General features: G+C 53.4%; 1 protein-coding gene across 1 annotated transcript; it reads left to right on the top strand.

Annotated features, from left to right (window-relative positions):
* The first annotated feature begins 370 nt into the window (after positions 1-370).
* SPARC (secreted protein acidic and cysteine rich) lies at positions 371-10,356 on the top strand. Its single transcript, XM_014886982.2, has 10 exons — positions 371-431; positions 6,148-6,216; positions 6,410-6,460; positions 6,615-6,699; positions 7,116-7,237; positions 7,446-7,566; positions 7,723-7,856; positions 7,995-8,143; positions 8,741-8,889; positions 9,069-10,356. Exons 2-10 carry the CDS (start codon positions 6,160-6,162, stop codon positions 9,095-9,097), a joined length of 897 nt encoding a protein of 298 aa, XP_014742468.1. The 5' UTR covers positions 371-431; positions 6,148-6,159; the 3' UTR covers positions 9,098-10,356.
* Positions 10,357-10,623: the final 267 nt, after the last annotated feature.

Raw genomic sequence — 10,623 nt, forward strand, 5'->3', positions numbered from 1 at the left:
ATAATTGCAGCAGGTCGAGGTGTTAGGAGGTGCAAAACCAGGCGGAGAGATGGCGTTGCCCCATCCCCGTGTGCTGTCAGTCCGAGAGGAAAGAGAACTGCAAACTCATGGCAGCAGTGCAGGCAGCCGCTGTGACAGTGACTGTGCTGGGAGGGCTGCGCTGGGGACAGCTCTGTCCCTGACAGGGACCCTTTGATCTCCAGCTTGATTTCTCTGGTCTATCCTTTGGAGCCAGGCTCAGGGACTGCCCACTGGGAAGCGGAGGAGAGGAAAAGACCGATTTGGAAAGCTAGAGAGGAGGAGGAGGGGGAGAGGCAGAGGGAAACCCAGCCCACCCTTTGGCTTCCTCCTGCCTCCTTCTAAAACTTGCAGATTCCTCCAGCCTGTCCAAGCGCCTGAAGTTCCCTCAGCCGTGCTGCCGGGACTGCGAGGTATGGCCCGAGCTTCGCGTTTGCCTTTGCTGTGCTTTTCCTCCCGACATGGGGGTCCCCAAGCTCCACTCGGGGGGTCCCTGGCCCAGGACCCGCTGTCCCAGCCCGGGGAGTGTGTCCAGTGCTGGCAATGCCTCACTTGGGGTGGGCAGCTGGACGCTCTCCACCCCAAGGGGTGCATTTAGAGACCCCTCCTGACTTCACCCCGTCCTCCTCTTTGCAGCATTTCCACTTCTAAACTGTCTCTTATTCAATTTCGCTGCCAGAGCTTTAATGTTTTGGTGGCATCTGACTGTAAAGGTTTAACTTGTCCTCATTCTTCTCTCTCCTCCCTTTTCCCCTTCTGGGTTTTCAGCTTTAGCGAGATCCTTGACACCAAGGTCGGGGCACATCAAAGCAGTCTGCAGAGAAAATCAGATCTAGTTAGGGACAGCCCCCACTTCTCCCAGCCTGAGGTGTGTTGGCAGGCGGTGTTTTACTCACCAGAGTATCCAGAGGAAGAACAAAAGAGCTGTCGACTTCATGGCAGCAGTTTTATTTTTTTCAGTGCTACAGGTCTTATTTCTCCCTTGGAAAAAAAAAAAAAAAAAAAAAAAAGACACTCGGCTTTTTGTTCCAAGTAAACTTTGAAAGCCTTTCAAGTTTGCTTGCCGAGCTCTGGCTGATCGACTGTTCGGGATATGGAGACTGCAGGAGGGGAGGAGCAAAGATCTTTCGGGGTATTTTTTTTAAATTTTAAAAACTTGGGTTTCGGTCAGACACAACTTTAGTTCCATACAGAAGAGACGAGGGCTTGTTTCCTTTAAAGGCAGCCGCTGTCCTTCCCGGCCCGGTGACGTGACAATCTAACCCTGCTCTTTGTGTCCCCTCTCTAAGAAAGCTCCACTCTGTTTCATCCAGCCAAAAACAAGGACATCTAACCGGTCGGGAGCTGAATTCCCACCCAAATCAAAAGGCAAAGGTTCCAAGTTGAAGTGAAACGGAGGATACCGGGAATGTCACCAGTATTCCCGACTCCTCAGAGGCGACCTTGAAACAGCCCAAAAACTCAGCATCCCTCCAAAAGGACAGAAGTTAATTGCAGCCGTTTGTTAGGGTGGATCAGACGAGATTTAAGTGGAAAATGAAAGGCTGTTGGGCAGCAGCTAAAGCCAAGCCATTGTCTGCCACATATGCAGGAGCAGGGGTGCGGGCGGTGTTGGGAAGGGGAAGAGCACAAGTAAACTTTTCAAACTTTTTTTCAAGCCCTTCCTTCCACAACACTCTGTTCTTCCGTGACTCAGCCCCAGAGGAATGTCGGCTCCCATGGAAACCTTTTCTGGGTCCTCTGGTCCGAGGGATGTCAGGGCTGTTATCGCTAGAGCGGCGGTGGCAGGGCAGGTCCAGGTAATGCTTTGGAGATGGTTTGAATTTTTGCAGGATATTTATCGGACAGTTTATTCTCTGCCTCCTTTGTGGAGCTGTGCGGGATCAGCTGGTTGCACCCCCGGGGGCCAGAGGGACCTCCCGCACCTGGCACAGAACCATCCGGGCTGCTTTTGACACAGCCTTAGGTCCAGCCCACACTAAAGAAAAAGCTCAGGCAGAACAGCAAAATTCTGTCTCGCCTGTCTGCACAGGGCTCATCCATGAGCAGCTGCCTGCAGCCCACGGGTCATCCAGGCACTTTTCTTGGTAGTAATTTAATTATTTTCTAGTATGGATTCAACTTGCAACCTGGAGAAATTATGACAGCCTCAGCACACAGCTGCGATGGGACTGAGCTCTTGCTGTTGTATCAACGAGCCCTGTAAGATCTGGAGCATTTCTGAGCACACACATTGCCCTGCTCTCAGCACAGTGAATGGGTTCACACAGCGTTGTGGTGTAGCCCTGTCTAGTGACTCTGCATGGGCACATGGGGTAGGGAGATTTTTTCCCCTGCTGTGTTTTACTTGGAGTAAACTTGTGTGAGCTAAAGGGAATTTCACCTCCATCTAAACCTTGCATGGCTTTCTAAACCTGCACAGTGCTTGAGAGGGGCTGTGCAGGTGGCAGGAGCCAGCCTGGCTTCTGCCCTGTCCCCTGCCCTGCTCCCCAGGCACCCAGGGCAGCTGCAGCACATCTGGGTGAGCCAGCACTGAACATGCAGGGACCTGTTCAGCAGGGAGCTTTATGGGAACTCACGCAAACAACTCTGGCTTCAAATGGAATTCCAGCCTGGGAGTGGCTGCTGAGTAAAGCTCAGAGGGTCTTGCTTGCATAGGGAGGTCAGGGCCAGGCAGTGGGGGTCACATTTGGTCACCCATCTGCACCTTGAAAACTGTGGCCCCAGCAAGGTTTGGCAGAATCTTTTTCTGGACCAGCTTTGCCTTTACACTCAGTGTGAGGGGATGTCAGACCCTTCAGAGCCTTGGATGAGCAGTGAGCAGAGGGAGGGTGGGTGCAGGAGACCCTGCTGCCAGGCTGGGGTGCAGGCAGGAGCTGAGGCATGGGAGGGCTCTGCCCAGCCATTGCCCATCCCTGCCTCCATGGCTGCGGGGGGAGGAGGCAGCAGAGCCCGGGTTAGCGAGGGGCAGCTGGGGTGAGCCCGGTGGCCTTGGGGAGGAGCTGTCAAAGTGGCCAGGCAGAGACTCCTCCCCACGCTAACGTGGCATCCCAAAAGGCTTACGTAACCCTGGACAGGGCCAGCGCCACATGGACCACACTCCACCTTCCATGGAGCCTCTCCTGAAGGCTGCACCCACCTCGTCAGAGTCCTCCCCCAGCCCACAAAGGCCCCCAGGCTGGAGTCCCCATGGAAGACCCACAGACCCAGTGGCACAGACTCTCCTCTGTGCATCACTGTGGGGTGTTTTCCTCTCAGGATAAACTGATGATGGTGCTACAAGCTTGGGGGGAGTGTGGTAAAGAGTTCCCCAGAGCAGCTGGCTTTGAGTCTGTGGGGGTGCTGAGGGTCAGCCTCAGCCCTCTCTACACCCCGTGGTTTTCTTCTTTGGGGTATGGCTGTGAAATGCAACGAGCAGCTGGTGCTGAGGGCCATGCTGGAGAGGTGAACCATTGAGAGGGGTTTGTGGGAGCCCCTAGGCTCAGTTTATAGAGTGACTGGGAGCTGAAGTCCCCATGTAGGATGCAAGTGGGATCAGGTATTAAAATTCTGCTCAGCCCATGGGTGCCCTGTTGTCTGCTCAATCCACAGCATTCAAGGGCAGGCCTGATGAGAGGGTGGTGACCTTGGAGCTTCTCTTATTCTATATTCAGCAGCCCTTTCTGTGCTGGTTTCCAGCATCCTACAAAGTGCTGGTGTCTGTTGATTCCTTTAGGATGCCGAAGGGCCTAAGTCCCTGCTTGCTAAAATCTTTTTCCCTGTTTTCTTCTGTCCAAAATGACCCCTTGGCTGCACCCCTCTTGCTGCCCTCTGCCCTCCGTGGGGCTCACAAAGCAGTGCCAGGTATTCCTAGAGCAGAGCCACTCAGGGATCCTCCCAAGTCCCTCCAGCTGGGGGATGGATGCTGAGCTCATGGTGTGGCCCAGCTCCAAAGAGCATCCTCTTGGATAGCAGGATCATGGTTGCTCCACAAGGAGGGAGACTTGCACCATGGACCACGTTATCCTGATGGAGCAACCCTGTATGCAGGGCTCCTGAGCTGTTATTTCAGGACTTTTGACCACCAGGCATTCAGGAATGGCCATTTGCAACCCAGCCAGGGGCTCACAGACACTGCAATGTCCTCACTGCACAGGCTTTGCCTCCAAAAGTTTGTTTTATAATAAATTTGTTTTACCATCTAAGGCACAAGACAGCTCGGCAGAGCTTGTTTGCTCAGACTTTTTCATGCTCCTTCTTCCTCCAAACACAACACTGGCAGCTCCAGCTGTCTGCTGGCTCCTAGCAAACATGTAATTCCCTGACCCCACTTAATGCATGCCCAGACTTTGAAATTCAAGGCTTTTTTAAAGCACGGGGAAATGATCTAAGATGGCCTTGGTGTGGGATTGTGCCACCTTCCACATGTGCATGGACTGCCTTCTCCTTCAGGCTAGGCTCTGCCCAATAAGCATCACTGAACCTCAGAGCACCTTCCAAAGTAAACAAGCCCCTGGGAGAAGCCCAGGAGGAGCCTTTACTAGCCAGGGGATACCAGCAAGGGAAGAGACGGCCGGAATCACCTGTACTTTTCCACCTCCCTCCCCAAACAACCCTTCCAGGAGTAAGGAACCCGTGATCTCTGCTGGCAAATGCTGACAGAGCTCACAGAAGTGTCCAGAACAAATCAAGACGAGGGGAAGGGACAGCTCACACCAAGCAGGAGAGGAGGGAACTGCTCAGCTGCAGGCAAGACAGAGCAAAAGGGCTCATCTCTCCTCCTCACAGCTCCTCTGCCACTCCTCAAGCCATCCCCACCACCTCCTCCCAGCCCCCTGATGTCCCAAGAATGTGCCCTCCATTCCCTGACCCCTACTTTGCACAGACACCCCACTAGAGACTGGGTGAGGTCCTGAGATTGCAAAGAGGATTTTCCCTGAGTGGCCAAACCTTGCTAAATTAGGAAGCAGAGCCCAGCCTGGTTGGTGTCCTGGCAGCACAGGTTTGGGGTGGTTTTATACCCAGAGAGCTGCTGTGCAGATGCATTGACATTAGATATTAGATATACTGAAGAGAAGAAGAAACCTTGTCCAACACTGTCCCAGCAAATCCCTCTGTGTGCCTGGCCCCAGGGCAGGCTGTGGTGCCCCAGCCCCGCAGGTGGAGCAGAGGAAGAGAAGGTTTGGCTGTAGGACAGGGGGACAAGGGGACAGGTGCCCTCGCTGGCAGGAGCGAGAACGGTGCTGTTTCAGTGTCCCCGCGGGCGGAAGGGAGGGGGCAGCCCTCGCTGGCAGCAGGGGGATGCCACCCGCATATTAAGCACCCAGCTGAGATCCTCTCTGCCTTACAGAGCAGCACAGCTCTGCCAAACAGGAACCGGGGGGGACAAGGACACGGGGATGTCACCAGCTGCGTGCTCCTGGCTCACATCACCGCTGTTAGCTGGGCTGCCTCGTCCTACAGACACTGGGAGGTGCAAAGGGCTCATCCTTCTGGAGCTCGTCTCCCAGCAGGACACAACCCCAAAGTGTCTTGGATCCCTCAAACCCAGTGTGGGGAGCAGCAGGTCTGAGCAGGAAAGGGACAAACAATAGAAACCCCAACATTTTGGGGTGCTGGGGTTGAGGGACTGGTCTCTGACACCCCTAAGGAGGTCTGTGTCCGTGGGGAAAAGGGGTTTTCTAAAGGATTTAATTCTCAGTGCTCTGTGTCATTGTCTCTCTTACCTCTTTCCTTCATCCACTTCCATATTTTTTCTGATTGACAACTAAGATGAGAGAGTTTCATTCCTTGTACCTGGCACTCATATTGGGGGATTTTTAACAAGAAAAATGTGGGGGGATTGGTGAAAAAAAAAACTTCCAGAGAAAGAAAGAGACATTTTGATTGATTTTCCTAAAGGCATCCAGGAAAGCAACAGACATCTAAACTCCACTGTCTCATTTGCAAAGTCAAACGAATTTATCTTGGAAACACGATTTGGCTCAAGGTTTTGGCTAGAAAAGCCAGCATGTGGGTCTGTACTATTGAACAGACGAGGCAGGAAATGGAGAGAACGCCCTTCTCGAAGTGTTTGAGTGCTCAGCCCGGAGCCCAGCGGCACACAGTGGCCTCCTTCCTCATCTCTCCTTTTCCTCTGCTTTATTCAAGGTCTGCTGAAAGATGAGGGCCTGGATCTTCTTCCTTGTCTGCCTGGCAGGCAAAGCCCTGGCAGCACCGGTAAGTGCAGGAGGCAGCAGAGCCTCTGATGTTGGGTTGTCCATCTGGAGTAGCCAATGGGGCTTTTCTTTTATAACAAATACATTCCTGAGGAATGAGAGACAACTTGAGGGTGGCCCTACTGCCTGTTCCAGTGGGTCACCCCCCTTGGGACTGTCCTATGGAACCCCCTCATGTGCCTTTTCCTCTGCAGCAGGAGGCTCTGCCTGATGAGACAGAGGTCATCGAAGATCCCACCACAGAGGTATGTAGTTCTGTTCCTCCTCCTCACCCATCCCCTCAGCACCCACTGCTCTGGAAAGAGCATCTCCAAAGCTCTGGGGAGCCATGGGGGGGTGCTGTGCCCTCCAGGAGCTGGGGCTGTGCACCCACAGCAGAAACACCGACCTGTTCTGCAGGAGCCCGTGGGAGCTAATCCCGTCCAGGTGGAGGTGGGAGAGTTCGAGGAACCCACGGAGGATGTAGAAGAGATTGTTGCAGAGAGTAAGTCACTCTTCCCCTGCCCTCCAGCCAGCAGGGACACTGTCCTCTCACTGTGGGGGAGCTTTAGCCGCCCAGACAGTGAGGGGCTCGTTTGGGAAGGGCTGTAGCACAAGGACAATGCCAGCCTGGATGCACATTTAAAGCAAAAGAGGCACATGGCCTCTTCTAGCCCTGGGCTCTCTCTAAGCCCATTCTTGCAACAAAAAAAACATTGGTGTGGCAACAGAAAGGAGTCCAAGACTAGGCTCAGGGCTAACATGGACTTCTGGAAATCCTCACATCTTCCCAGTACAAGAATGGATGCTAGGGGCCGTCCCTGGTGAAGTCTCAGTCTTCCCTCTGTGCTGAGGTGTCCTAAGCATCTTGTGGGAGGTGAGGATGTGTCTGGCTCTGATTTTGATCCCCTCCTGCTCCAGACCCCTGCCAGAACCACCACTGCAAGCACGGCAAGGTGTGTGAGGTGGATGACAACAACTCGCCCATGTGTGTGTGCCAGGACCCCTCCAGCTGCCCCGCCACCGCCGGCGTCTTCGAGAAGGTGAGGGCAGGATCTGCTTGGTGGCCCAGGGCAGGGAGGGACCCACATGGGCTTTGCCAGAGATGGTGACACATGGAGACTGAGTCAGAGTGGCTGGTCCCCATCTAGGGATGAGGAAGGAGCCATTGCCCACCCCAGAAAACAAGTTAAAACATCTCATTTGGAGACTCTCCCTGCCCCTCACACAGCATCTCCCCTTCTTGTGCAGGTCTGTGGCACTGACAACAAGACCTACGACTCCTCCTGCCATTTCTTTGCCACCAAGTGCACCTTGGAGGGAACCAAGAAGGGACACAAGCTGCACCTGGACTACATTGGGCCTTGCAAATGTAAGTGGAGCCATTCACTCAGCCAAGGGGCCCATAGCTGGGCACAGCCCCCACGTTCACAGCCTGATGGAGAGCAAAGGTCCTGAGGATGAGGTGGGAGAGGGCACCGGGGCTGCATGTCCAGATGCTGCACTGACCACTGTGTGTGACTTGCAGTCATCCCAGCCTGCCTGGACACAGAGCTGACCGAGTTCCCCCTGCGCATGCGGGACTGGCTCAAGAACGTGCTGATCACTCTGTACGAGCGCGACGAGGACAACAACCTGCTCACCGAGAAGCAGAAGCTCAAGGTGGGGGACAGGGGAAGGGGGCTGGGAGCTCACCCCCACAATGGGGGCCAGCACCCGTCCAGAATGACCTGTGACCTCCCATGGTCCGCCCTTGCACTCCATTTCCCTGCTGACATTTCCCCCCTTCTTCCATGGCAGGTGAAGAAGATCCATGAGAATGAGAAGCGCCTGGAGGCCGGTGACCACACCGTGGAGCTCCTGGCCCGGGACTTTGAGAAGAACTACAACATGTACATCTTCCCTGTGCACTGGCAGTTTGGGCAGCTGGACCAGCACCCCATTGATGGGTGAGTGCCAGCAGAGCAGGACGAGGGCCCCACCAGAACCATTTCCTGCCTGAGGACCAGGGGGATTTGGCAGTAGAAGCTGTCAAGACAGGCTGGAAAGAGCATTTCCAGACACAAGTGGCTGGTGGCAGAGGTTGTGGCAAACCAGACTGGGGGAGAGGCACCTTTGCCTCCTGCAAACTGCTCTTCTGCAGGAAGAGGGGCCTCCCACAGCCCCAGCTGCTGCCATGGAGTTTCTCTCTTCTCAGATTTACTGTTCTATGATAGTGCCCTAAAATATCTTAGTCCAAAGGCCCTGGGATAACTTCACCAGCTGAGATAGCAGCTGCTGGCTTAGCTGTGGGCTGCAGATGGGCATGAGAGTGATCACACACAGGCCTGTGGGGTGGGGGCAGCTGGCAGGGACCCCCAGCTGGTGGCTATTTTGTGACCAGCAAAATCACAAATCAAGATTTTGTGATCTGCGAAGGCAGATACCAGTCCGTGACCCTTGTGACACTCAGTGGCTGATACTGGGAGGGCACTGGGACAGCAGCCAAACCAGAGAGCTGAGGCCACAGCATCTTCCGTGCTGTGACAGTGTGGTCACCTTGGCAGGTACCTGTCCCACACCGAGCTGGCCCCGCTGCGTGCCCCCCTGATCCCCATGGAGCACTGCACCACTCGCTTCTTCGAGGCCTGTGACCTGGACAACGACAAGTACATCGCCCTGGAGGAGTGGGCAAGCTGCTTTGGCATCAAGGAGCGTAAGTGCTGAGGAGGGCAGGAATGGGGGTGAGGGGACACTGGAGAGCACCCCCAGAACCCCCACCGTGGATGAAGCAATGCATTACAGCCAGCCCTGGGTGAGGGGAAGCAGGGGGAGAGGGAAGGGTACAGGAACAGTGGGACCTCCTAACTTTGTCCCTCTCTTTTCCTTCCACAGAGGACATCGACAAGGATCTTGTGATCTAAACTCGTCTTCCTGCTCTGCTGCCAACTTTGTCATGTTTTAACCTTCCCACTTCCTTTGATTTTTAAACTGCTTTTGTTTTGTTTTGTTTTGTTTTTCCCTGGGAACAAGGTGCTAATATAGGTCTAAACATATGTAGTGACGGTGCTAAGAGAAATAACAGTCCTGTTCATTGCCTTATCTATTACCACTAGATTACTCACCCAGCTGTTTCCACATGCTCTTACCAGCCTTTTCTCTCTCCACATGTCTTTACCGCTGATTGTTCCTGTGCTAAATATCTGCTCACCATCCGCTCTGGGATTGACTTCTCTTAACTTCTCACTAACAGCACCTTCCTGGACACGGCAGACACAAAACCCTCTCAGCTGATTCACCGCCCCAGCCACAGATGCCAGGGAGGGAAGGCAGAGCCAGAGGATGTAGGAGGATTGGTTTCTCAAGCAGAGCAGCTGCAGGTGGCATTGTGGCCACCCAGCTTGTGGTAGGAAGGATGGAGAGTGGTGAGAAAGACAGAGAGTGGTAGGATTTTGGTTTTCTTTTTTTTTTTTTCCTTTCCCCTCCCATTCCCAGGGCTTGAATTTAGCAGTTATTGGGCACGAAAAAAAAGGAAAAAAAAGAAATTGAACAAGTGAACAGGGAAGCGCACAGAATTTAAAACAAATGAGATGAAATTATTCCCATCCTGTAAAATCCTCATGAATAATAAAGGTTTGAAAGTGCTACATGCTTCACCATCACTCAATGACCACGCTGCTGTCGTGTTTTCTGTGCGAGTTGGGGTGTGGCCGCCTGTTCCCCGGGGTGTGTGTGGCTCACCGTGATGTTGTGATTCAGCTGTAGGTGAGATAAAGCTCTTGGCTCTCCCCAAATCACAGTGCCCTTAAGCACTTCCCACCCCTCTGCCTTGGCTGTGCTTAAATTCCAGCCCTGCTGTCCCAGGGAAGCTGTGTCAGACTTGGAAGGGATAATTCTGTCCAGAAAGTGGCATTTGCCACATGCTCGAGGGAAAGGCTGTAATATTTTTTTCTTGCTGTGGATTTAAAGGATGCATAGGATGAAAAGGAGAAGGTATTTTGATTTTGCTTTATAAGAGAGGGTCCTGTCAGGAGCAAAGTGATGGCTAAATCTCACAGGCTGAGAACTCTTTTTTTACCTTTGAATGTTCCCTGTGCCTTATATTATTAAATTCCTGCCACAGTGTGAGCAACCCTATGAGTCTCTGTAATAAAAAATACTGATTTGAAACACTGACAATAAACCAGCCTGCAATGTTCCTCTGTTTCATCATCCCATCCTGGTAAGAGGGACTGGCCCCTCAACACCAACCTCTTGCATTGGTTCAATCTGTTACCACAGGTCTCCTAGCCCCAAAAAAGGTTCTGGTCCAAGGTAAGCTGAGGTGCTTCTGCCCATTCCAGCCCATCACTGTCAAGGGCTTGGGAAATAGTGGATGGGTAACATGTGGGCAGAGACAGGGTCACTGCAGCAGCCAGCACAGACGCTCACATGGCTCTCAGGCCCTTGC

Source organism: Sturnus vulgaris, chromosome 15, assembly GCF_052056855.1.
Source record: "Sturnus vulgaris isolate bStuVul1 chromosome 15, bStuVul1.hap1, whole genome shotgun sequence".
In the NCBI taxonomy this organism is placed as follows: Eukaryota; Metazoa; Chordata; class Aves; order Passeriformes; family Sturnidae; genus Sturnus; species Sturnus vulgaris.